This window comes from Chanos chanos, chromosome 9, assembly GCF_902362185.1.
Source record: "Chanos chanos chromosome 9, fChaCha1.1, whole genome shotgun sequence".
In the NCBI taxonomy this organism is placed as follows: Eukaryota; Metazoa; Chordata; class Actinopteri; order Gonorynchiformes; family Chanidae; genus Chanos; species Chanos chanos.
In genome coordinates, this window is record NC_044503.1 from 20,708,569 (window position 1) to 20,735,942 (window position 27,374).

The 27,374-nt window shown below is 41.4% G+C and overlaps 1 protein-coding gene and 1 pseudogene across 1 annotated transcript; both read left to right on the plus strand.

Moving 5' to 3' along the window:
- The first annotated feature begins 334 nt into the window (after positions 1-334).
- LOC115821467 (uncharacterized) lies at positions 335-5,418 on the plus strand (annotated as a pseudogene).
- Positions 5,419-9,216: 3,798 nt separating this feature from the next.
- Positions 9,217-25,978, plus strand: LOC115821468 (NACHT, LRR and PYD domains-containing protein 3-like). Its single transcript, XM_030785293.1, has 8 exons — positions 9,217-9,522; positions 10,738-12,506; positions 13,220-13,393; positions 18,429-18,602; positions 22,379-22,549; positions 22,653-22,699; positions 23,161-23,665; positions 25,753-25,978. The coding sequence occupies exons 1-8, from the start codon at positions 9,217-9,219 to the stop codon at positions 25,976-25,978; spliced, it is 3,372 nt and encodes a 1,123-aa protein (XP_030641153.1).
- The last annotated feature ends 1,396 nt before the right edge of the window (positions 25,979-27,374 follow it).

The following is a 27,374-nucleotide window of genomic DNA, read 5'->3' on the forward strand; positions in this document are numbered from 1 at the left end:
TCATTTCCACACAGCTCATATTTCATATGAATGTAAAGACAACTGGACCAGTTTCATTCAATATTCTGTATTTTGTGTATACATAATGCTATCCCTTAAACTGACATTAGCAGGCTAACATATCATGAGATTTTAAAAGAAATATGATAAAATGTCATTTCCACAACAGGAAATGTCAGATGCTTAATATTAGAGTACAGTTGGTATTATTTAACAAAGTCATCACAGCCAGAAACAGAATGTGTTTCTACAGAATGGAGAAATAAACCATAGCAATGCATTTTTATATAAAGAAAAATGCTAGATGCTAAATTATAATATTGTCCTGACCAAAATGGACCGTAATTGAAGAATTTCCCATTACATACATACATACATACACACACACACACACACTTACTTCATCTCCCTCTGTGAGGGCAAGTAGTGTTTGAATGAACTGCAGCGCACAGGATCTGTTCCTGGTGAGACGCAGGAGGAGCCCGGCCAGGAATCACCCCACAGAGCCCAGTCCCTCCAAGCAGTACAGCCTTTCAATCCCTGCAGAATAGTCCCAAAGAGGCGGATCAAGTGACCACCAGCTAACAGCCAGACCACGTGGTTGCAGTGTGATGAAGATGTGAGATCATTGAAACTACATCCAAGGGGGAGGTGGACTCCTGGCTCAAGGCTATGACGGCTATCATAGTCAGCTACACTTCTGAGAGGTCAATCTTTACGCCAGTACACCAGCTGCGGCAAGAGCTCCGAACCCTAAAACGACAGCACAAGGTGGCTAGTGAGGAGGAAAGGCAACCGCTTGTTGAGCTCCATAACATTCTGAGGAAGAAGCTTATGACCCTGCGCAGGGCAGAGCGGCACCAGAGGCGGTGAGAAAGAAAGAGCAAGGAAGCATGTTGCTTTTATTTCTAACCCTTTTGCCTTCACTAAGATGCTGCTAGGGGACAAGCACAGTGGCAGCCTTGCGTGCTCACCTGAGGAAGTGAACACCTTTCTGCACAGCACCTCGAGCAACCCAGAGAGACACCAGGAGCTTGAGCCACACATGGCCCTCATAAGTCCACAACCCCCAACGGTTGAGTTCGCCATGAGGGAGCCCAGCTGGATGGGAGGTGGTCAAAAGAGTCAAATCAGCCTTGGTTGTAGAGTGCAATTAAATCAGAAAGATAGGCCGGTGCCCATGGAGAATTTTCAATGTTAATAGGAGGACTTTAAAATCAGTCCTCATGTGAATTGGGAGCCAGTGAAGGGAAGCCAGGACAGGAGTGATATGATCGAACTTCCTAGTTTGGGTCAGGATTCTGGCAGCAGCATTCTGGACGAGCTGAAGACTTCTGGTACTAGAGGCGGGCAAACCAGAGTACAGAACGTTACAGTAGTCGAGGCGAGATGTGACAAATGCATGGACAATGGTTTCTGCATCAGCTAAACATAGTAGGGGCCTAATTTTGGCGATATTGCGGAGATGATAAAAGGCCATTTTGGTAGTTTTCTTGATATGAGTGACAAGCGAGAGACTAGAGTCAAAAATCACACCAAGGTTTTTAGCTGTGGAATTTTGCAAGAGAATGCAGTTGTCAAACTTTTGTTTAAAATTATTAAAAAGATGCTTATGCGGAGGGCATCCAATGACTAGCATTTCTGTCTTACCTGCGTTAAGCATCAGGAAGTTTGAAGACATCCAATTTTTAATGGCACAGAGACACGCCTCAAGGTTGGCCAATTCAGAGCGGTCACTGTGCTTGATTGGTACGTAGATCTGAGTATCATCAGCATAACAGTGGAAGTTAATGTGATAGCTGCGAATAATGTCTCCAAGAGGGAGCATGTAGATAGAGAAAAGGAGAGGGCCAAGGACCGCCCCCTGTGGGACATCACAGTTAAGCTCTCGATACTCAGATGTCACATTATTGTGGTGGACACACTGCTTTCTCTCTGAGAGATAAGATTTTAACCAGGAGAGCGCCAGGCCACGGATGCCAATTTGATTTTCCAGGCGCTTTAACAGTATGGTGTGATCGACTGTGTCGAATGCTGCACTCAGATCGAGAAGAATAAGTATTGAGGTATCACCAGCATCCATGGCTAGTAATACATCATTAGTCACTTTAGTTAATGTGGTTTCAGTGGAATGAAAACACCTAAATCCCGACTGAAACACTTCAAAGAGGCTGTTGGAGGACATATATGCAATGAGTTGCGCAGCGACAATTTTTTTGAGTATTTTAGAAAGAAACGGGAGATTAGAGATTGGCCTATAATTATTCAAGCTTTCTGGGTTGAGGTTAGGTCTTTTAAGTAGGGGGCTAATCACGGCTGTTTTAAAAGCAGAGGGTAGAACGCCCGACTTAATTGACAAATTTAAAAGGTTGAGGATTGTAGGGCCGAGGATTAAGAAAAGTTCTACGTAAAGTTTAGGAGGTAGGGGATCGAGCAGGGAAGAGGCTGGTTTAGCGGAGTGCACCAGTTTGGAGAGCGCGTCTAGGGAGATAGGGTCAAATTGGGTTGAAGAGTGCACATCCTGATTAGGCTCTGGGGCAGTGATGGGAAGTATACCGGCGCATTGATTTTGTTGACTGCTTTGAATATCACAACGGATTAAGTCTATTTTTTGTGAGAAAAATGTGACAAAGTCGCATGTGGTAATAGAACTGGATTGAGGGGAGTGGTTCTGGGTCAATTTTGATACTGTATCAAATAGAAATCTCGGGTTGTTTTTGTTGAGATTAATTATTCTTGAGTAATAGGCGGATTTGGCCGTGGAGAGGGCGCATTTATAGGCTATCAAGCTATCATGCCAGGCGAGGCGGAAGACCTCCAGTTTAGTGGCGCGCCAGTTTCGTTCAAATCTTCTGCACGCTTGCTTCAGTACATGTGTAGGAGAGGAGTCATTGATTCATGGAACTCAGCAGCCTCTGAGGGGTTTTCATTAGCAGGTTCTGTAATCACCTGCGACCTGGCCCGCTCTAGTGAAAGATGTCATAGCTGACTCAAACATCTATCTATGTTACCTGATAAAACAGCAGTACCATGCCCATTAGGGTGTAGGCCGTCTGCTTTTAGCAAGCCAGGTCTACCCCAGAAAGAGGGCCACTTATCTACAAAATCAAATCCCTGATCTAAACAAAACTGCGCCAGCCAGCGATTCAGTTGCAATAATCTACTATATCTTTCATCGTTACCCCTAGCTGGTAGAGGGCCAGAGACAATTAATCGATGCCGACACATCTTTCTGGCGAAGTCACAAGTCGTAGCTATGTTGACCTTTGTGACTTCTGATTGCCTCATTCTAATATCGTTGGTGCCGACATGAATAACGATATTGCCATAGCTAGTGTCTATGTGGTGTGCCTTATTGATACGGCTATTCCTGTTTGCCAGCACCCTAAGGTTAGCTTCTATGTCGGGAGCTCTGGCCCCGGAGAGACAGGTAACAGTCGCTGGCGTTGCTAATCTAATCCCTCAGGTCACTGAGTCCCCTATAACTAAGGTACGGGGCTTGGGACGGCCAAGGGAGGTAGAGGACCCGGGCCGGCAAGCAGGAGAAACAAGAGTAGCATAGCGACTCACCACCAGCAGCGGTTGTGAGTCGGCCCTACGGATGACGGCTAGTGTCGGCGTCGGCGAGACCTCCTGCCACTCACGACCGTAACAAACTCCTTTTCTGCCGGTGAAACTGCACTAAAGGGAGAGACTGAGCCGCTAATCGGCTCAAAGGCTAAACTAATGCTATCTGGGGTGCCTGTCGAATCTATAGTAATAAAATTAGAGCTAGCGCTACCTTGCTCTAGCTGACGGACACGTCTCTCTAGGAGAGACAACTTCTCTACGAGAGCAAGGCAGAGAGAGCAAGACATAGTGGCAGATAAACAGAGGTAACGTAAACGTGAACTATCAACACACTATTGCTGTGTAAGTAAGGTTAGCAAGAAGGCTAAGCTGGTGTTAGCACGCTAGCAGCCAAACAGTAGAAAGAATGTGTTGATAGGCAACGTTAACGAAGTAGACACAGAGCAAGATTAAAACAAGCACACAAGATTACAAGTGCAGCACAACGTAAATGTTAGAGACAGACCGTAGAGCAGTGACGAATAATCAGCACAAGGTCCGGTTCTCAGTGGCCAGAGCCACCATCCCATCCATTACAGCAGCCAGTCAAGAGCCTTGGGAATATCTTTGACTGCAGCCTACAAGACACGGCAGCAAAGACCTCAAGGCCTGGCTAACCAAGGTGGACAAAACAGGCCTGCTGTGGGGGTTCAAGGCCTGGATTTACCAGCACTCCATACTAACCCAGATCCTGTGGCCTCTGCTGGTGTAGGCAGTGCCCATAACAACAGTCGAGGCCCTGGAGTGGAAAATCAGCAGCTAATTGCGAAGATGGCTAGGTCTACCTCGTAGTCTGAGCAGTGCTGCTCTGTATGGCACCAGTAACATCTTGCAGCTCCCGATCAGTGGCCTTTCTGAAGAATACAAGGTGGCACAAACACAGGAAGCTCTCCAGTACAGAAAATCCAGGGATCCAAAAGTGGCATCTGCCGGCCTCCAGGTCCAAACAGGCAGGAAATGGAGTGCAGACAAATCCCTGGAGGTGGCTGAGACAGAAGGCATTGGTGGGGTCCGTAGCTACAGGACATCCAGGCATAAGCTACTTTACGGCAACCAGGGTTAACAACATCCAGGGCAAAGAGCAGCAACATCTCGTTCAGGAGGAAGTGCGGGCAGGCCTGGAGGAGGTATGAGCCAGCAGGATGGTAGGGATGGGAAAGCAAGGAGCATGTATTAGATATGAAAATGCACTGCAAAGAAAGATCACCTGGTCCAGCATCTGGCAAGCATACTTCCATCGCATCAGATTCTTGGTCCAAGCTGTCTATGATGTCCTACCAAGCCCAGCAAACCTTCACGTCTGGGGCAAAAGTGAGACACCCTCTTGCCCTCATTGTTCTGGAAGAGGATCCCTGGAACACCTCCTTAGCAGCTGCCCAAAAGCCCTTGGAGACGGGCGCTATTGCTGGCGCCATGATCAAGTGCTCAAGGCAGTCACTGAGAGTGTCGCCACAGCCATCAGCACCAGCAAGGGCCACCACAAGCCAAAGACTATCACATTCCTCAGAACCGGAGAGAAGCCCCACCAACAACCCAGCGCTGAGTCTTGTCCCCTCGCCATTGCCATTGACTGGCAACTGGAAGTGGACCTGGGCAAACAGCTGAAGTTCCCAGCCTAGATAACAACAACACAGCTTCGTCCAGACATGATCATTGTTTCAGAGTCCATAAAGCAAATGATCATGCTAGAACTCAGTGCCCTGGGAAGAGTGCATAGACGAGGCAAACAAGAGGAAGCGCACAAAGTACCAGGAGCTTGTGGAAGAGTGCAGAAGGCTGCCTTCAGCCTCTCAAACTCTGATGGACTGAGTCGTGACTTGGACAGCCTCTTAAAGCGGGGATCCAGCAGGGTGGCCTTATATAGTCATGACCTAAAGAATGATCAAAGACAGTCTGGAAGCATTCATCCAACTGAGACTGCAATGTTGTCACAAGTTTAAGTGCCTCTGGTGGACTTCGTACTTTGTAATTGCTCTTTAAGTTTGTCACTGAAGCCTGAAGAGACTGCACACAAGGGATCACAGAGGACAGAGAGGCTACATCTTGGCACACAGTACATGTTGCCTCCTCAAATGGTTGTAGTATTTTGACCAAGGCCTTCACTAGCTCCTGTTGATGGTGTGACAGTACCCCTTAGGTGGGTAAACCTGTTTTGCATTAAAAGAAGCTAAGATAGGTGATATGGAAGGATGACTTGCAGGGATAGGACTTGGCTGTTTCGTTGATGCGGTACTTGTGGGGGGTTGGGTGGATACCAGGGTAGGATTGTGCATTGTAGATGTTGACAGATGTTCAACATCTTTGCCTCTGCTGAATTTATTTCTGCACACTTTACAAATCATCTTGGTTGGATCTCCCAAATCCATGTTGGAAAATGGGGTAGGGCCTGGAGACCAGCAAATGAGTGGTCAAAAATTGGTAGACTGCTAACATTGGAGGTAGCCTAACAGACTATGCAAATATTTCAATCCTTGTCAAGTGCAGATGCAATTTGAAACAATCACACAAAAGGTAGACCTACTTCTACACTGCCAACACAAGGCTAACAGGTGAACACTAGCCTAATCTCCTCCTGGTCAAACAAGCTCCGTTGCGTCTGCATCCTCTAAGTAACCCATTCAAGACCCCTGCGCTTCACTATCCTGAAGGGTTTCTTTTTTCGCCATAATGACTGGCTTGTTGTATATTATCCAGCTTATTACATGGCTGCTTAATCAAGAAATCAATCATTTGACACAAAATATTGATCAAAAAATGATTTTATTGATTTAAAAATGATTTTTTGCTTCCGCTAAAAAAAAAATAACAACGGTCTGTTATTCATAGCAGCAGTCTGCTATTCAGAAGTAACAGACTGTAGAATGCCATAACTGACCAATCAGAATCGAGTATTCAACAAAGCAATGTAATAAGTTGAATAGCTATGAATAGTGCTCTAATCAAAACAAAATAGTGGCGTAGCAATGTACTACGTTTTGCCTATATTTCAGTCAGGCTGTGCTGCTCCTTTTCAGTCTGTGGCCTCTCTTCACACCACTCTCCTATTGTCTTCCTGTCACGTCAGCACAAGCAGGTGGAGCACAAATACCCACCGCCCTCACAGTTATGAGGAACACCAGCTATTTGACATTTTCTTTTCTTCCCATCACTTCCAGCTGTAGTGATGCTCTATTTAAAACTAGTTCTTTTACCACATGACACGAGGTGGAGCAATGGATTCCAGCTGTAATTATGCTCTATTTAAAACTAGTGTAGTGATGTGCAGTTAGGGTTTGGAGCATAGGCAGTAAATCAAATAGGCAGTGGAACAGCAAAATTTAATAAACTGGTGTGTATGTATAACAATTTATGTTCTACTTTTCATTCTCTCTCTGAATTACTTTAATTCTTTGAAATTTTATAATGAGAAAATACTGACTTTTGCTGCCTGAAATCAAAAGAATGGCAAGCGGTGCTTTAGTCTCTTTTGCTCTTTATCGTTGTTCACTGCCTCTTGGTGTAAATCTATTCATAATGTAAGAAATGAACAGGTCATATTTACACACAAAGTGGCTCAGCAAACATGAATCTGATTCTGAAACGTGTAGCGTTCAGGTTCCAGTTCACTCGCTTTGTTTCTGTTTCACTGACAGCCCATTTAGTTATACCACAATGGTCTAACATGCACATAAACCACCTTAAACAATATTCAAAATTAGATTTTAGGGAGAAATATTATATAGAAGGACAAACATGCAACTGTTAAACCTGCAGCGAAAAGAGGAGCAAAAGACTCTTAGAACTTCATTAGAACTTGTTACAACTTGTTACAACAACATAAGATCGCTGTGTGAACTTTATTTTCAAGTAGACCTACAGATAGTCAGTGTAAGTCATTCTTATCTGCATTATGTTTGTGTCGTTTTATTTGTGCTGTGTCGGCTGCTGTGTCATCAGTTGGCCCTGCTTGTGAACTTTTGTCGGTTCTGCTATTTAAGTGACTGCCAGACCTGTTGGACCTGGACCACTGTCACTTTGTTGCATTGTGTTCTCATGAAACTGAGAGTGGTTAGATGCAAATAAATAAACCTAGTCTAGGTCTTTACAATAAAGCTTATTTGAAGTACTGTTTTTTATTCGTATTAAGTTTGTGTTATGTCAGCTGAGGTAGAATCACAAAGCTTAAATGCAAGTGACTTCTTATCTGTGTCTGACAGATTATACCTGAAACTAAACCCCATTAAAGCCAGACATATGACATAATATTTTCTATTGTAATTTCACATTGGTAGGCCTGAGTATTTGCATCTGGTAGGTTATTTCGTCAGATCAGGCGTGTAAAGTTTTTCTGATCAGCCCTGTTCATTTCTGCTCTGAGGACAGTGGTGTTGTCCTATTTTTTATAGCCCATGGCTGACATTTTCTTTGCAGTGTATCTGACTTTAGACATATTTTTTTCTGCTGATGTTCTGTAAAATGATGTTGGGAGTCACCTTAAAGAACTAGTCTCAAAGAGTCTTAATATGATACAGAGCTATGATAATATAATATCATATAGATAATATCGATAACATGATACATACTGCATGCTTACAAAATGTGTGTCAGACATATAATGTGTATGGTTGTGGGGAGTTATGTGCTGGACATCAGTACATCACAGTTTGGCATTGCATGTGAACATAGCTGCGATGGAGGTCAAATTCTATTCCAAAAATATTTTGTTATGGTTTCAAACCAGCCAACTTGTGTCATCTGTTCTCAGAGTTAGGTTACTGACTGTATACGATTTTGTTAATTGTATTTTTAAGTGTTTAACTCGTTTTAATTAGTGTTATACAAGTGCGAAAAAATTAGCAAGTATTTAACAAACATGAACTACCAATTAACAAGCGTTTAACAAATCTTAAAAAAAAATGTGCTTACCTGGCATTTAGAAATCATTTCATGATCATAATAAATATTGACTGTGTACTTATACTAAAACAGGTATGAGCTGTTTAATGTCGATTACACAGGAGACTCTGAGTGGTGGATGTGCATGGTGGAAACAGGTGCAAACACTGCTCTTTATATTAAAGTGTGAAATGTGTACTGATCTCTGGGTTGTGTTGTTCAGGACTCCTCAGCAGACCCCTGGGCAGGTCCTAAATGACTTATTCATCTTTTAGAAGGTTTTACATGCTTTAATGATTTTCGTGCTATTCATGCTTCATGTGTATTATTGTGAAGTAATTATAAAATGGACATCTTGTAAATTAAACACTTATAAAGGCTTTAATCATAGTTACCTATGTTTGATTGAAGTGGGTAAAGGTAAACAGTTACTGCAGTACTCAAGGTACAGTATTACTATAAAGCCTAATGTAAAGTGACCAGTGTCCTTTCTTTTATCTGTAGGTCACAAATGCTTGTTTATAATTTAAAAACAACCTGGTGGACTATATCAGACACAGTCCTGAGAGTGTGACCTACTGTGACCTATCAGTCAGGTCCTAATGGTGGACTATATAAGACTCAGTCCTGACGGTGTCGTAGGTGAAAACATTGTAAATGTGGTCTTTGAGTTGAGTATTATTTCATTATAAAGTCTAATCTCATTCTTCACATGCTCCCCAGTGATTCAAGATGCCAGCTGTTCCACAGATCCTGCTGCTTACTCTGGAAGAGCTGGAGAGAGCACAACTGAAGAGGTTTCAGTGGTTCTTGCAAACAGAGAAAGGAATGGAGGGCTTCTCTCACATCCCAAAGTCTCAACTGGAGAATGCTGATGTACAGGACACGGTGGATAAGATGGTGGAAAGATACAAACCAAGAGGAGCTGTGGACATCACACTGCTCATCCTGAGGAAGATGGAGCAGAATAACCTGGCTGAGAAGTTAGAGAGTAAATTCAGGGAAGGTAATACAGCTCACATGACATTTACAACACAAATGTTTATGTTAGGGGTGTCAAGGTTAAGGTGTTACCTTCTGTGAGTAAAGAAAATGCATAAAATAGTTTTTGAACGGGGTGGCTGTATATGCAGGTATCAGTGATGGAGATGGAGCATTAGGCTGCAGCACATAACACAGCAGTATAGTGTTCTTTTAAACTTCTGAGACACATTATTGAATAGAATGCTTAATTTGAAATGGCTCTTTGGACACAACCAAGACTATATGCTCCTCTTGATGGAGCGTATTACATTATAAATGTGGATAAATGTGGATCAGTGCAAGTTCATGGTGTGGTTACAAAATATTGCGCTAATGGGAGAGGATGTCTCATTGTGGTCAAAATTCCAAAATCAATGCAAAGGATGAGAAATCCTGCTGGTAGTCTACAGATTCATGTCCTGCTCTCAGAGTAGCTTACTTGCTTCTTTTTTTCCCCTGGACCGATCAGTTTGGTTTTAGATCATATGCACCAGACATGTGACCAAAAACCAACTCCTTACATTGAACTGGCTAATTAAGGGCACATGCTATGTAACTGAATTTATACATGTAGTGAAAATTTTATTTACTTAATGGGGCCCAGATGAGTAACTGGAGGAAAACTGAATGGTTGCTGAAATTGAACCTGTGTCTCTTTTTCACTTGTTAATGTATTTGTTATGTGTGTCATGTACAATCAGTAGCTTTTTACACCATATTCATTTGAATTATCTAAACAATCTAATCATGATGACATGATTCACAGTTTCTCTCTTTCTCTCTTCCCCTTTCTGTAAAAATCTTTTTGCCTCAATGTGGGACTGAAATCTGAAGAAGGGTCTACTCAGAACAGTGCAGTCACTCCAGCTGAGTCCACTTCACTCCAGACAAACATCTCAGCTCAGAATGAAGGTTTGGTTAATTACACTCAGACAAAAGACATCACATTTTGACAGCTAAGAATTGACTTGTCATTGCAAAAATCAGTTTTTGTTCAGGATCAATCACATGCTCTTCTGAGATGCAGATACAGGGAGATTATTCCAATTTAGTCTTTGGGTCACACACTCAAGTACTGGTTGTATGTAACCAAGGAGAGGTTGAATTTATCTGCCGGATCTCAACACTACTCTCTAATGTAAACGTGACTATATGCTTTGAAGACACGTATATATTTAGTAAGCCAGTGTAATCTGATTTTAAAATCTGAAATTTTGTGTTTCCTTTCACTCAGTTACACCAGATTATGAAGCTGTAAGAATCAAAATGAAGTCCAGTCTAAAACAGAAATATGAGCGCATTTTGGATGGAACATCGGTAAGAGGTCATAGAAAGTTCCTGAATGATATCTACACTGATCTCTACATAGTGGAGGATGAGACTGGAGGAGTCATTCATGAACATGAGATTATGCAGGCTGAGGCATCAACTAGGAGATTTACCTCAGAGGAAACTCCAATCACATGCAGTGACATTTTCAAAGTCCCATCTGATCCAAGTCGAAGAAACAGAAAAGTGCTGACGATGGGAATCGCTGGAGTAGGGAAAACTGTCTCAGTGAACAAATTCATACTGGACTGGGCAGAGGGAAAGAACAGTGAGGACATAGATTTTATTTTTCCATTTCCCTTTCGTGAGCTAAATTTAGTGAAAGATGAAAACTACAGCCTGATAGAGCTGCTTCATGAATATTTTGAAGATTCTGCTGAACTGAAGTCTCTTCCAGATGGCGATGGTAAAGTCATGCTCATTTTTGATGGACTTGATGAGTGTCGCTTTCCTCTTGACTTTAATAAGAGAGAGAAATTGAAGAATATTGATCAGAAATCCTCTGTAGGTGTGCTGATAACAAACCTAATAAAGAAAAATCTGCTTCCCTCTGCTCTCATCTGGATAACCTCCAGACCAGCTGCAGCCCATCAGATCCCTCGAGACTACATTGACCAGGTTACTGAAGTACGAGGATTCAGTGATCAACAAAAGGAAGAGTACTTTAGGAAGTACAATGACAAGGACCAGGATATGGCCAAAAATATGATCTCGCACATAAAGAAATCAAGGAGCCTCCACATCATGTGTCACATACCAGTCTTCTGTTGGATATCAGCCACTGTGCTTCAGCCAATGTTAGCCAAAGGTACCAGTAAAGAACTCCCTACAACTCTGACTGGGATGTACACACAGTTTCTGATTTTCCAAACAAGCCAAATGAAAAAGAAATACGAGGCTGAACACATCTTTCTGAAGCTTGGAAAGTTGGCCTTCCTTCAGCTGGAGAAGGGTAATCTGATATTCGATGAGGAGGACCTTAGAGAGTGTGACATTGATGTCAGTGAGGGTTCAGTGTACTCAGGAGTCTGCACACAGATATTCAGTCAAGAGCAGGGGGCCTCTGAGAGGATGGTGTTCAGCTTTGTACATCTGAGCGTTCAAGAATTCCTCGCTGCAGCCCATGTGTTTCTCTCGCACTGTAATAATAAAGAGAATGTTCTTCATCCTGATACAATTTGGTATATCTTTAAGAGGAAATCAAATAACTTAAATGACCTCCACAGATGTGCTATAGACAAGGCCTTAGGGAGTGAGAATGGATACCTTGACCTTTTCCTCCGCTTCCTTCTTGGCCTCTCACTGGAGTCCAATCAGAAACTCCTGAAAGAACTATTGCCACAAACACTCATTAGAGCAGTGAGTGTGGAGAAAACAGTCGACTACATCAAGAAGACACTCAACAAGAATATCTCATCAGAAAGGAGCATCAATCTCCTCTACTGTCTGAATGAACTGAAGGATGACTCCCTTGTAGATGAAATTCAAAATTACTTGGGCTCAGGACGTCTCTCAACAGAGAAACTGTCATCTGCACAGTGGTCAGCTCTGGTCTTTGTGCTGCTGATGTCAGAGGAGACTCAAGAAAAGTTTGAGCTGAAGAAATACAGAGGATCAGATGAAGGGCTGAGGAGACTTCTACCAGTACTGAAAAACACCAAGCGGGCTCTGTAAGTATAAGAGTTTAGTGGTGCGATAACGTGCATTCTAATCTACAGTAGCAGAACTTGCCCACTTGTTTACCTCCAGAGAGAAGGACTGGCAGGACTGTAGCAGAGGGCAAGGATTTGGCTGCTTATGTAACATCCAAATGAGAAATCTGTTTGTACCCATATGTGGGTATTTCATTGAAAATTATAGTTAAACAATGGAAAATATGGAAGATGATATGTGTCTTTGCCACTTATTGTCTTCTGAATACTATTTGCCTATGTCCTTTCCCTATGCTGTATATCTTATCTGTTAGTACCCTCATACAGGTTTATTAGTTAAAAGGGTTTTACAAAATCTTGGAATTTAAGAGAGAGAATGTATGTAAATGGAAGCTTCAAAAATGAGAAAAAGATGGACTTTTTTGTGATGTGTATTATGATGTAATAGGCTTCGTGACAGGGTGTTTTGAACCGTATTTGCACTGATTATTTGAATAAAAGATTTGTAATAGAGTAACTAACAGACAAAGGGGTATGTAATTTTAAAGCATTTTTTCCATGAACTGTAGTTGTTTCTCTCTCTGTAGATCTATTGAGCACATCAATCAGTAAAGTAACCATCCATCTCTCTCTCTCTCTCTGTCTCACTCTTTCTGTGTGTGTGTGTGTATGACTCTCTCTCTATGTTTTTCCCTCTCTATGTTTCTCTCTCTCTCTCTCTCTCTCTCCAGACTTGCTCTCTGCAAACTCACTGAACCATCCTGTGAAGCTGTAGCCTCAGTTCTACAGTCAGTGAACTGTCCCCTGAGAGAGCTGGACCTGAGTAACAATCACCTTCGGGATTCAGGAGTGAAGTTGCTCTGTGTTGGACTGAAGAATCCACACTGTAAACTGGAGATACTGAGGTCAGTGTTAGTCAGTAGCCTGTGGAATGAAAGCTTATGAACAATCAGTCTGGTTTTATTCAGGAACAGATGGGCAGATCATCTCAGATTTAATGCATACATCAATTACAAATTCATTTTTCTTCAGCTGAAATGAATTTTGCCATGTGAAGACTTCCATTTGTCTGTGTATCAGTAAAAGTAGTTTCAGCTTTGTTTGCTAAATAGCTAACCGTGGCAAATGGTTTTATCACTCAAGAAGCTAATGTTGCCAGAATTGCAACCTTGTACAGTTATTTGCAGAATAATGACATTCCTGCTGATTCAGAATCAGTGTTTACAAAGGTTACTAAAAAAATCTTAAATTGTTTTAAAATCTTTAATTTTTTAAAATTTTTCTCACCTGATGTCTTAAATCAATATTTTCTCTCCTGTGTGTTTTCCTGTGTTGTTTGCATTAAAATGATCTCTTGTTATGTTGACAACTATGCTGAAACCTTGCTCTGTTGTCTTGCTGTGTCCCAGTGTGAGACAGAAAACATGACAGGAGAGTTTTCAGGGAGGCAGAAAATGTCGCTATATTAGTGGATAGCTTCCTAAGAGTCCAGGTTGTGTATATTTTCCTGTACTCCACAGAGAGTGTACCGTCTAGTCTAGTACTGACCTGTTTAAATTGAACTGTATGTCTTTATACCAGACTTTGGATCCTTTGTTTATAGATGGGGTAGTGGTGTGTGAGTGTGTGTGTCTGTGTTTGTGTTTGTGGCACACACACACACACACAAACGTACGCGCACATACACACACACAAACACGCGCATGCGCACACCCCCACATTGAAGTGAGAGTCCCTTAGAAGTCACAGTATACTCACCTATGCAGACACCACCACACCACTGTGTGAGGTGGACAGGTCACAGTCAGAGACCAGTTACAGGAACATGTGTGAGAAAGATGTTGTCGATGTGATTCAGGCTGGTGTGGAAGACAAGGTTCTGCAAAAGGTCATAAGAAATCTTAAGAAGAACTTTGTGGAACACCACAACTTTCAACATGTGAGTTCAAGTCCGCTGTATGCTCAGTGAAACGGCAAAGCTAAGAAAGGAGTTCATATTGTCAAACAGCTGCTTAAGGAGGTGACAGACGGTAAATCAAATCCTCATTTAGCTCTGTTAAGTTACCGAGCTTCACCTCTGGAACATGGTGCATCTCCTGCCACTGCGTGAAAAGAGGTGTATCCGAACTGGAATACTCCTGTATATTCCCAGATACTTCACAGATAATCGGCTGTATCCAGCAGTTTGCAGCTCTGTTACGCGGCATGGAATACTCCTGTACCAGGTTTGGGGGTCTGCCTAGAGCCCTTAGTTGCCATGGTGAATAATCCCTTGGGGGTGCTTGCAAGGGAACATTTGCACTTCACACCTTGGGCCACCAGGTATCCTGCAATTGGTCAAAAGTCTTACTTTGGATTGGTGGAGCAATGTCTTGCCCCTCCTCTAAAAGCCTTCCCCATTGGTCCATTGTGTGTCCCCAGACATGATTTCATATGGTTTATATTATTGATATTATTATTGTTATTGTTATTATTATTGGTGGTTGTTTTATGTTCATAGGTAGACTGTATAGATAGTCAAACAAAAATGAATTACACAAATTTGATTATAAATAAAGAAAATACAGTATAATATATATATATATATATATATATATATATATATATATATATATGTGTGTGTGTGTGTGTGTGTGTGTGTGTGTGTGTGTACAACATATAACAGAATAGAATACATTAGAACAGAATATACTGTAATATCATAGTATATAATATAAATGCTTTTTGGGAGCATAAATGAAACTCTAAATGTTGAGCATTCCCAAGAACAACCCAGCTTCCGTGGTCTCCATTGTGAATCTATCCGCACCAACTTGTGCATGGTGATTCACAACATATTTTTGGTCTTTGTCCAGTCTATTCTGTAGCACCCCACACAGTGCAGACAACTCTGTGCTAGGCAGGAGGACCCACACTGGCCTTCCATCCAAGATGGTGTCCTCCTCTTCAGAAATTATATTTACTGATGCGGTCTTCCATATGGCAGCCTCTTCCTCAGTTTAAAGAACACTAGCTCTGGCCTTGTGCTGCTGCACAACACAGTGAAAACAGAAATTAGATCACTGAAAATAGCAAATGGAGAAAAGTCTAAGAACTACTGGGGAAATTATGTTTTGACTTACTCTTCTCCTCCTTTGCCTCGTTCGAGCAGCGATCCTGTGCTTGTTGTTTTTAGAATTATGCATTCTCCTCACAGCTTCCTGTAGAAGCAAAATTAGGACAAGAGTTAAATTCAACCACATTAAGGGATTAAGCAGATAAAGAAATGCGAACGTATCAGAATGTGCGGCAGTCAAAGACAAAAGCCAGATGGCTACAGAAATAAACTTACCGAAACAGAGTTATTTCCCGATCGTCTTCTTTTTTTTGGGCAGACTCCTCTTGCGCCTCTTTGACGTCTGACTCCATCCTGTCCAACCGCCGAATAACATTCTCCATGAACGTTTACTGCTGTTCAGACATCTTCCTAAAAAAATGCATTTAACGGGGACACCAGTTGTTTGTTTTTGTTTGGACTCGGCGTTGGAATAACTGCATATTCCCGGCGCACAAGTAGCCTCTCCACTCCGCTGTCCGTTCGAAAACTCAAGTGTTCTTTTGCGAGTTATCTTCAAAATGCGCACTATCAACAGAATACGGAGTACAACTTCTGTAATCCTTCAGCGACTCGCTTCTCCTACATACAGGTAACCCCTTCCCCAAGGCAAATTTCGTGCTGCAGTTGCACACAATGCTTTTGGTTATTGTCACTCTACGCCATGCACGCACAGACAACTGACTGGACAGGACTCAACCTTAGATTCTGAGTGGGTGGTTTGAAAACGGGGTGCGTCCTCGTATTGAGGAGAAACATTCCAAACAAACAAGCGAGGAACAACAACAACAACAACAACAAAAAGTCCTGTACCCTGTAAACTTAAAAAAAAAACCTCCTGTACCCTTTGTCCCGCATCCCTCATATTGAGATAATGTCCCGTATTTTCGCTGGTCGTTTGGTTTGTAACTGTCGGAAATAAAAATAAATGGATCCATTCTTTTACCTGCCCAGCACATGAGCCCCTTATGCCATTGCGGCATAGTTTCTAATCTATTTAATAGCCCTACGTCAAAAGCAGTAAAAATGCAACATAGCCGAGAATTCATTTGCTACGTCACGAAAACAAAACTTAGTAAAACTTTACAGATATGAAGGTTAACGCTGTCAGCCGACATCATGGTCAAAAAGAAATGAAAAAGATCTTTTATCCCTTCTGACCATGCTACTCATCCAATAGAGAATTTGGCTTGATATAAAGATTTGCATTGAAATGGTTTTATTTTATGTAATATTTTAATTTGAGCCTTATTTATTCTTATAGTTGGATTTGGTCAGGGGTTTAACTTGAAAGACTTGAGCTGTATGATGCCTGCTGCTTTGCTTAAGTACAGTTGCCTTTGATGGGCCTGTAATGCATGTTGGATGTCTATCAATACAAGTGTATACAAGTGTTTCTTATTCAGTTAGACTGACATTATATCTAAGTTTTACGTTATCTCTCAGTGTTGGTAACATGTCCCACATTGTCCCACACAAAACTTACTACTTGTCCCCCATTTGGTCTGTTTGCATCTGGTCACCCTATACCTTTGACCCCCAAGTAAAGGACAGTTGCATAACCATCAAATATGTAATTAATGAGCCTTTCATCCCGCTGCATTACACGGATACTTACTAAAGAAATCAATCATTTGACACAAAATATTGACCAAAAAACTATTGCTTCCACTAAAAAAAAGTTTGTTAGATTCTACGGGTGGTCCACAAGAAAGTTCTGTTATTCAAAGCAACGGACTGCTAATCAGAAATAACAGGCCGTAGAATGTCATAATTGACCAATCAGCATCGAGTGTTCAACAAAATCATGTAATAAATATAGATAAAAAAGGACTGAGAGAAAATAACCTTGCTCACAACAATATTTTGGTAATAACTAGCTAATTTCATGAAAATCAGCTCATAATTAAATGAGTAGCAGTCGATTTTGCAGAGAGCTCAACTCTCAATGCACAATGTCTTGGTTTGCTAGTGGATCTTGACTGCCTCAATATGGCGGACACGTAGACGCATACAGCAGTGGCCCATGAGGTATCTAGTGTTCTATATCTATGAGTTTTCTGAGGTAAAATTTGAGAGAAACCGATGTGCTTTGAGTGTCTCAGAAATCTTGGATTCTCTGTGTCTTTGTTCTTTGCCTTCGTGTACATAGTAAGGTTTTGTGTTCTTTTAAACAAACTGCCAGTGAAATGTGTAGTTTATTTATCCATATGGGCTTTTAATTGATATGATACTTATCCTCAGAATACCGTTTATTACATGAGCTCCTAGCCTCACTCTCTTAGTACAGTGGCGATGGTCTGCACTAAGTTGGTCACTGAGTTGAAAAGTTTCTCTTCATTAAGACTGCAAGCAATCGTCAACATTTAGGATAACTTTTTATTTAGATACACTTTCTAAAGAGAAATGTTGAACAGATCAACGGTAAATGAAAATGCTTTTAATTTTATGTGGTAAATTTGAGCTTGCTCTTGTACAAGTAATCATACTTGTCATCAAATTCACCAGCTGTGAATTTATATGGCTAATGAGTTAGGTGTCTGTCTTGCTTTAGTTCTGTGTGGAACTTGGCTGGCCCTTTTAATATTAACTTGACTGTTTTGGAAGAGCTGTCCTTTTGGATAGCTTATATCCCATTTAGATTTTCATTATTCTCTCCAATTTACAGTTAACAGTAAATTATAACTTTCGCTTGTCCTGTGCCCAAAAATATCACACTGTATGTTTGAGGAATTTAAGCACATTTTTCAAAACATTTCACATCTTTTTGTCAAACTATATCAGTACAATTTTTAATTATTAAATGAGTGAATGCTAATGTTCTCTCTCTCTCTCTCTCTTTGCAGACTTGCTCTCTGTAAACTCACTGAACTGTCCAGTTCATCTGTAGCCTCAATTCTACAGTCAGCAAACTGTGCCCTGAGAGAACTGGACCTGAGTAACAATGACCTTCGGGATTCAGGAGTGAAGTTGCTCTGTGTGGGACTGAAGAATCCACACTGTAAACTGGAGATACTGCGGTCAGTATACATCAGGACCTGAAAATATTAAAATCAACTTCACCTTAACATAACAAATAGGGGTGTAAGAAAATTTCGACAATATCAAGTATCGTGATATTATGTTCTGTTATACTGTATTGATTCTCAAAAACACTGTATTGATTTTTAATTAATAGTTTACATGCAAAGAAGCGTTGCAGACAGTGGTTCATTTTGTGTTGTGTTTAAACCCCCGACCACTAGATAGCTGTGTTGTAATCTATCTTCAGCCATTTGACTCTTCCACTCCAATTTAACAACGTAAATTGAGACAGGAAATAGCATAAGGGTGCACCGCTTACATTAGCATTAGTAAACCTAATGCTAACGTAATCACCAATGACTGAATCCAAAAGAGTTAGACCGTCTCCCGCATTGTACAGAGCTGAAGTGTGGGCTCATTTTGGCTTCCACAATAAAGAAGGCACTAAGGAGATCGACAAGAGCCATGCCGTTTGCAAAATGTGTCATGCCAAATCCAAATATTCTGAGAGCACACTTAGCAAGACACCATTGTGATGTATAGCTAATGGAATAACAGACAGCTGACGTGAAACAAGTTGACCTAAAATTAGATTTAAAAAATAGCAATATCTCGGCTTGCTTACAGTATCGCAAAATATTGCTTGGACCAGTGGCGGCTGGTGACCAAATTTTTTTGTGAAGCAACACTTGCCAAAAGCAGCAAGTAGCTTCTCACAGTTTGCAACTGTGGTGACAACTCTTGAAGAGAAGTTCCAGCGAGTGGGGGCATTTCTAGGAAGGTGCATGCAATCATTTTCCTCCAAAATCATTCTCTTAGTTGACTTGCTGAAAAATGCTGAAAAGCCAGACAAAGTGGCAAAGAAAATGTTTGTCTCTGGGATGCACTTTGCTCCTTGACTCAGCACTAGATTGAGCCAGTGTGCATAACAGTGAATGAACTGTGCATATTGAGCAACAGCTTTCACTTTGGCCTGCAGTCCATTCAGTGATGATGCCATGACAGCTGCCCCATCATATGTTTGCCCAACAAATTTTTCACTGTAATCATAAGTTGCCATTTCCCTGTCTACAAAATTAGACATGAACTCTGCATCCCTGCCTCCTGACATGTCGAAGAATCTGACAAAACGTTCCTGAATCACTCCAGCAACATCAACGTATCACATGATTATTGCGCTTTGCAGGAAATGTCGATGGTCTCGTCAGTCTGCCAAGCGAAAAACAGTGCTGCATCTATCAGATCGTTTTGAATCGTCTTTGACATTCCCAAAAAAACAGTTGACAATTCTAAATGGGCAGCCAAGACATCATCATAATGGGAGAGCACATCTGCAAACTCTTGTTGCCTTTATTATCTGAATTTGCACTTTCATTGTGCCCCCTAAAAGCAAACTCCTGACAACCCAAAAATGAAGTCGCATCAATCAGTCTTTTCATAATGTCATGGTTCTTCCCTATAGTGTCATTGTGCTTCGCTAACTGGAGTCGCAAGCCCTGATCTATCAGAGCATCCATTCTCACACTCCCTAAGAGACTCCCTAAGTAACTGAACAGCTGCATTGATGTGATCCTTTGATTTCTCGTGAAGTTTGACAGATCGAATAAGATTTCGTATATCATCAAATCCATCTCTGGCAAACTTTGAACAGCCATCACCTACAGCAGCATTCTTGAACATCACACAAGGCCAGCAGTAAAGGCGGTTTGTCAGTAGACTCCCCGTTAACCAGTCTACCTTGTCATAAATCAAACAATTTGCAGCCCAGCCACATATGGGTTTTTAGAATTCCTTTTAATTCGAGGTTAACGGTATAATAGTTGACCACTATAAAGGGGGACCTGAACGCCAAGATATAAAGTTCACTTGAATTAAATGAAAGTGAAAAGACAATTTAAATTGCCGTTTGTGAAGGTTTGCTGCAAGCCACACTCACCGAAGATCCAGGTCTGAGCGCGGGGTATTGTCCTCCGATCCTCAGTCGCCCAAACCGTTGTTCCTTTTTTTTCCCCTTCTTTTCGCTGGTTCAGTTGTGGATTATATTTTTTGTTGCTTGCTGGATTTTTGGGACTTTTTCTTTTGGTGTAATTTTTGGTTGCCCTTTTTGCGTATTTTCGTTGGATTACCTGTGCGTCTGGATGACTTTCTACTTCGCGAGCGAGAGGAGCACTGAAGCATGAAGCGCAGCTGGCGTTTTACCACTAGAAGTGTGTTGGGTTTGGGTATGAAGTAGATGCGTTGGATGTATGTTTGTGTTTGATAGTGGGCTATCAACAATATACCTAAAAAACGATATCTTCTGTGCTGTATTTTTGTTTTATTAACCCACTCCAAATTTGCGGCAATTAAAAAGAAACGTCAATCCTATCTTAAAGAGAATCAATTTTAACCCGTGTATTTGTGGTAGTAATCGCCATCAGTTACAAATTGAAGTGTCTCTTGACCGTAGCACTCACTACCTGTGTTATTTCACCGGAGGTCTTGTTCTCCCCTCTGATTTCGCTCTTAATTTCTCCTCATACGGAAAGAATACTCTAAGATGCGGTCAACGATGTCGGTGGTGGTGGCAATGCTAGCAAGCGAACGTGAGCGAAAAAGTGAAATGATAGAGGTCGCGAACGCGCATAATTGTAGCCTATTATATCAGGTAAGCTTTGCTTCATGGGGCGGGACTTACTGCCATAAGAGTCCGTTTAACTGCAGAGGGGAGACGATCCGCTGGTTGTGGATCTAGAATTCCATTGGAAGTAATGGACAAAATATCTATGGTAGTGAACTTGTAGATGTTCATATTGTCACCTGGGGTGAGGGTGGCGCTGTTTCACAGATTTTAATACTGGTCAATAGTTGAATTCAGGAAAACAGCCTCATGTCTGTCTTCTCTGGTTTGGACATCACGATTCGGTTCGAGTTCGGTACAATAGGAAAAAAGCAACAAACCCTCCAAAATGCATAAGGCCAGGTTTCTTTGATTTATTCTGAACAGATACTGGTGAAAGTTACAGTTTGTTCCACCTAGTGTCATATAGTCCCCTCTGAGGGAGTTGGTACAGCCTGTAGTGCATTAAAGGTGCCATAGAATGGAAATAACAATTTTCCTTGCCCTTTTGAATTCACTGAGATGAATGTGCTATGGAAACATTGTCAAAGTATGAAAACATGCATTCTCCTCCTAAAGTCGTACGATCTATGTGAAGAAGACAAGCCTTTCTACTGGCTGTTCTAAATTCGTGTGTTTGTGACATCACAACTGTACATAGCTGCCTACCGCAGCGTGTAGCCAATTGTTGGCTATTGACAACCAGCATTGCCATCTATTATTCACTAAGAAATGTGGTTTACTTCTTACTACAAGGTACCGGTAAACCACAACATAAGGTCCTTGAAAACTTATGTCATAATATGTTTGCACCACAATCGGATCCCAAATCTTGGAGAGAGAAAACAAATCAACTATGAGAGAGTGAAATGAGAGACTTGCACTTGTGAAATTTGGTTCCGCATTACGTTGATTGATCTTCGCACATAGGCTCCCACGTATTCTCTGTGCGACTGCATGCACCGAACCATAATGTCTGTACCATCACAGTTTAGGACAAATATACATACCATTACACCCCTATGTGACAGTGTTTATTGTAGGACAGGAGGATGTTCTGACTCTGAACAGGAGTTTGATGTCATGGAAAATTCTGTTCCACTAAAGTTCACTGGGATAAAATAGGTTGCGCCCTCTCTCTCTCTCTCTCTCTCTCTCACTCTATCTATGTAGGTTGTCTGGCTGTTTAGTGACAGAGGAAGGCTGTTCTTCTCTAGCTTCAGCTCTGAGTTCAAACCCCTCACCCCTGAGAGAGCTGGATCTGAGCTTCAATCACCCAGGAGACTCAGGAGTGAAGTGTCTCTCTACACAGATGAATCAACACTGTCGACTTAAGTCAGTACAGTGTGTTTATGTCTGTGTGTATGGGTGTGTGTGTGTGAGACTCATCCACTGTCTGTTGTGTGTTTATGTGTGTGACTCATTCACTGTCATGTGTTTTTTGTAGTGTGGACCACGGAGGAAAAATCAGGATCAAACCAGGATTAAGAAAATGTGAGTACACGCACACACACACACACTGAGTCTTGTTCACCTATGGAAAAGAGCATTTATTTGAAGTTGTTAAAAAATACAGCTTTTGGTTATTCATTCCATTTCAAACAAAGAGAGATAATAATATAATCTGAGATAAAATATGACCTTTCGTATTTACATTTTTAAATTTTGTATATAATTTTATTGTTTCTGAACAAAAGAAAGACAGAAAATGAGTGAACAAAACAGGTAAAGTCGAAAACTGGACAGGTCAGGTAACAAGAGGGGAACACACTGGGTCAAGGGTCAAACAACAGTAATAAATTTGAGCTCACCTCAAATTTATTGTAAAATAAATATAACATTTAATAATATAATATTAACGTAATACTGTAATGCTCTCCGTAAAACACTCACACATACACAGAGTAGAGAGTGTGTGATATGTTGTCACCTCTAGTTTCTCTTCTTCTCTGTAGATGCCTGTGATCTCACACTGGACCCAAACACAGCACACACTCTCCTCTCTCTGTCTGAGGGGAACAGAAAGGTGACATGTGTGGGAGAGAAACAGTCGTATCCTGGTCATCCAGAGAGATTTGATGACTGTCCTCAGGTCATGTGTAGTGAGAGTCTGACTGGACGCTGTTACTGGGAGACTGAGTGGAGTGGAAATTACGCTGTTATAGCAGTGACATATAAAGGAATCAGGAGGAAAGGACAGACTGATGACTGTGGGTTTGGACACAATGAAAAGTCCTGGAGTCTGAGATGCTCTGGTAACAAATACGCTGCCCGCCACAATAATCAGGTCATTGTCTTACCTGCCCCCCCCTTGAACACACGCAGAGTAGGAGTGTATCTGGACTGGATGTCTGGAACTGTGTCCTTCTACAGCGTCTCCTTTGACACACACACACGCACACACTTACACACATTCCAGTCCTCATTCACTGAGCCCCTCTATGCAGGGTTTGGGGTTGGGTTTAGATTTGGGTTATTTCATTATGACTCCTCAGTGTCTCTGTGTCAGATTAAATAAATAACACACACACACATACTGAAATACTCACACACACACACACACACACACACACACACACACACACACACACACACACACACACACACACACACAACTCTTATACTTTTTGTCTTTATTATAATTTTATTGTAATTATAAATTAAATACTCATATACACACTCTCTCTCTCTCTCACAAAACACACACACACACAGACAAACACAAAAGTGTGTGTGTAAAGTACAGGCAGAGTTTTAGTTATGTATCAGATATCTGTGACTGTAATAAGAAACAATTGTTAATCAATTCACAAAGTTTTGTAGAGATTTGTTTCTTCCATTCAGTTTCATATTGTTGTTTATTTGTGTTTATTTTGTTACAAACACAATATAAACTTGCATGTCTGAGAGAAAAACACAAAAAAAATATCATTAAATATAAACACAAAGTGTTCCTGATGCTGAACATACACAAACACACACACAGACACTCTCACTCTCTCTCGCCCCCTCCCTGTCACACACACACTCACACACTCTCTCTCTCTCCCTGCCTCTTTCACACATACACTCTTTCTTTCCTACTCTCTCGTCCTCATACACGCTCTCTCCCACACACACGATCGCTCTCTGCCTCTGTCGCTCTCTCACACACACACACACACACACACACACACACACATGCATTCTGTCTTTCTCTCTCACACACACACACGCTCGCTCTCTGTCTCTGACACTATAACGCCCCGGCTCAAAAGAGGTGACCACACATACATCAAACTCAGAAAACAGGTAAATTTATCATAAGAGGAAAAAACACAACCCACAAATGAACTGTAAGGATGGCAGTCACCAATATCAGTAGTGTAAGCCAGGTATGGATGTGTGGTAAAGAAGTGTGGGGGTGTTGTAATACAGCAACCAAAATCCCAAGGAAACAAACGCTGGTGGCCTGAGGAAGAGAGAAACAAAAACAAACAAACGAAAAAACAGTCAGATCTCATTTGACTTTACACACCTGGGAGTTCACCCAAGACAAAATCCAGAGGTGAGGCCATCACACCCCCCTCCTCAAAAAATTGGTTCCACCACGAACCTTGAAAACCGGACAACCACTCAATCTTTAAACAAAACCAGCCTTAAATTGTTTGAACCTAAACACAACACTGTAGAATGCAATAAGCCAAATGACTTGCCTTGTTCTGCTATGAAAAATGAACACCATGTTTACCAAGATTTCCTTTTTTTTATATTTAAGGTGGAAAGTATCATTCATTCTTCATTTTAATTTACCTTAATCTATGGTTATTCTAGGTGACCTTAATCTAATCAATCAAATGAAAAAAATCCCCTAAATCCTCCTGCAACAATTTTCATCCCTAGCATCTGGCTTTTTTGAGGAGTTTTTTCTTGCCCGCTATGAGGATTAAGACAGGGGGTGCCACCCTGCTCTGATTGTTGTAATCCTGTGGGTATGTAAAGCCTTTTGAGACTGTAAATAGTGATATAGGGCTTTAAATAAATTTAAACTTGAACTTGAACTTCAACAATTTTATGCCTGCGCAAACCACCGAGGTGCAAGCCACTAGAAAACCATGACCCACCTGCACCTTGGACTGACCCCCATTTTCTCCACTGGGCGCACTAACCCCAAACTCAGCAACCTCGCTACCTCAGGAAGCAAATTAAGAGACTGAAAGATAGAGAAACCAACAAGTGATAAGGAGAGGCCAAGACAGTTCAGAAACAGGCAAACCACAGTCCCTATAAAAAAGGTGCACAAGACAGAGCATCTGCAATGATGTTATCGGCGCCCTTAATATGACGAATATCTGGACAGTAAGGCTGAAGAAATAAAGCCATCAGTCACCGGTTTGGATTCTGTAAAGTTAAAGGATTGTGATCGGTATAAACAATGAACGGAGTGACACCAAAACCCACATACACGTCAAAATGCTGGAGCGCCCAAATAAGGACTAACGCCTCTTTTTCAACGACAGAATCGTTTATCTGGTAGGAATTGAATTTTCTCAAAAAATAATTGACAGGACGCACAACGCCCAAACCATCAGTCTACAACAGCACAGCACCTGCCCCTACATGACTAGCGTCAACCTGGAGACAAAACGGCTCATCCAACCGCATTGGCACTCAAAAGACCAGATGTATTTTGACCGAGATGTCAAAAGGTTCATTAGTGTGGTGACACCGGACACTGCCAGTAACCTTTCAGCAAAATCAGACTTGCTCACAAATGTGGCTGAACCAACCTGATCAACACAATCCTCGTACGAGGAAGTGGATAGGAATCTGACTTAGGCTATTAACTTTACGATAATCTGTACAAGGTCTCAAGGTGGGCTGTGGTTTCCTCACCAGCAGACAAGGAGATGCCCAGCTATATCATTATTCAGCATATACTGGACTTTGGCATCCAATTGTCTCTGTTTCTCTGGGCTGACTCTATAAAAATGCTCTTTTATGGGCTCAACATCACCGACAATCACATCATGCTCGATAAGATGTGTGATAAGAAGGTGTATCTAAAAACAAAGTTGGATAGCTTTGAATAAGAGCAACCAGTTCATTATGATGGAATTCTTCCAAATGACCAAGCAAATCACGCAACTTTGCAAGTGACAGCATATCAGGTGCTGACAATTCATCCTACTTCCCATGATGTCCCTACCGAGGAAAATCTGCAGCAAAATGAACAGACAACACTGGACGGACCTTTTCGGAGTCCTCGTCTTCAACAGGCCCAACTTCAACTGGCTGCGTATTACATGACATAGCTTAGCTAGGGTGACCACACGTCCTCTTTTTCACACCTAAAAATGCATGATGCATGTGTTTATCATTTTGTTGCAAAAATGCCATTCTGAAAAAGGATTGTTAGGTTTTGATTGCAGAGTTTCATTCTGATATAGAAGTGAGATGTTTATGTCCAAGTGTTGTGTCTTATTTGGCTTGTGTGTAGAGTTTTGACACAATGAGCGAAATTCCGCAACAAGTATGTAAGCAATCATAAAAAACTGTATGGCTAGAAGCAAATTTCCCAAACATAATGGTATTTGTTTAAGTGTTGATATTAAGGATGACATCAAATTTCATATGAAATGCTTTTCTTCACATCACAATGATGCTTTTCTTCACTCGCTAAGGCCTGCAGCATGACAGTTAATGTTACCCGTTTTATTGTTGGAATGCAAGACATAATGCTTTTCTTCTTCCTTTTCATCATGCTTTGTAGAAAATGATGCTTCACTTAAGAATGACATGAAGCTTCATATGAACTGATGCTTCTCTTAATCTTGAACTAAGATTGACATCAAATTTCATATAATGACGCTTTTCTTCATTTTGATATTAAGTATGACACCAAATGTAATGCAAATGATGCTTTTCTTCACTTAAAATCAAGTTTCATCAAGTTTCACGTAAAATGACACCTTTCTTCACTCGCATATTATCACACTTCGTGCTTTCAAAACGGCAAGTCTGTAAGGTACAGCACGTTGTTTACAGGGATGAAATAAGTTTTCATGCTTGTTAAACTATTCTGGGCACAACTTTAACAAAATGCTTTTCTGGACACTGTAGGTACAATTGCAATCCTAACATAGGGACACCAAAAGATGCAGGTGTGATAGGATTAATAAATCAGTCT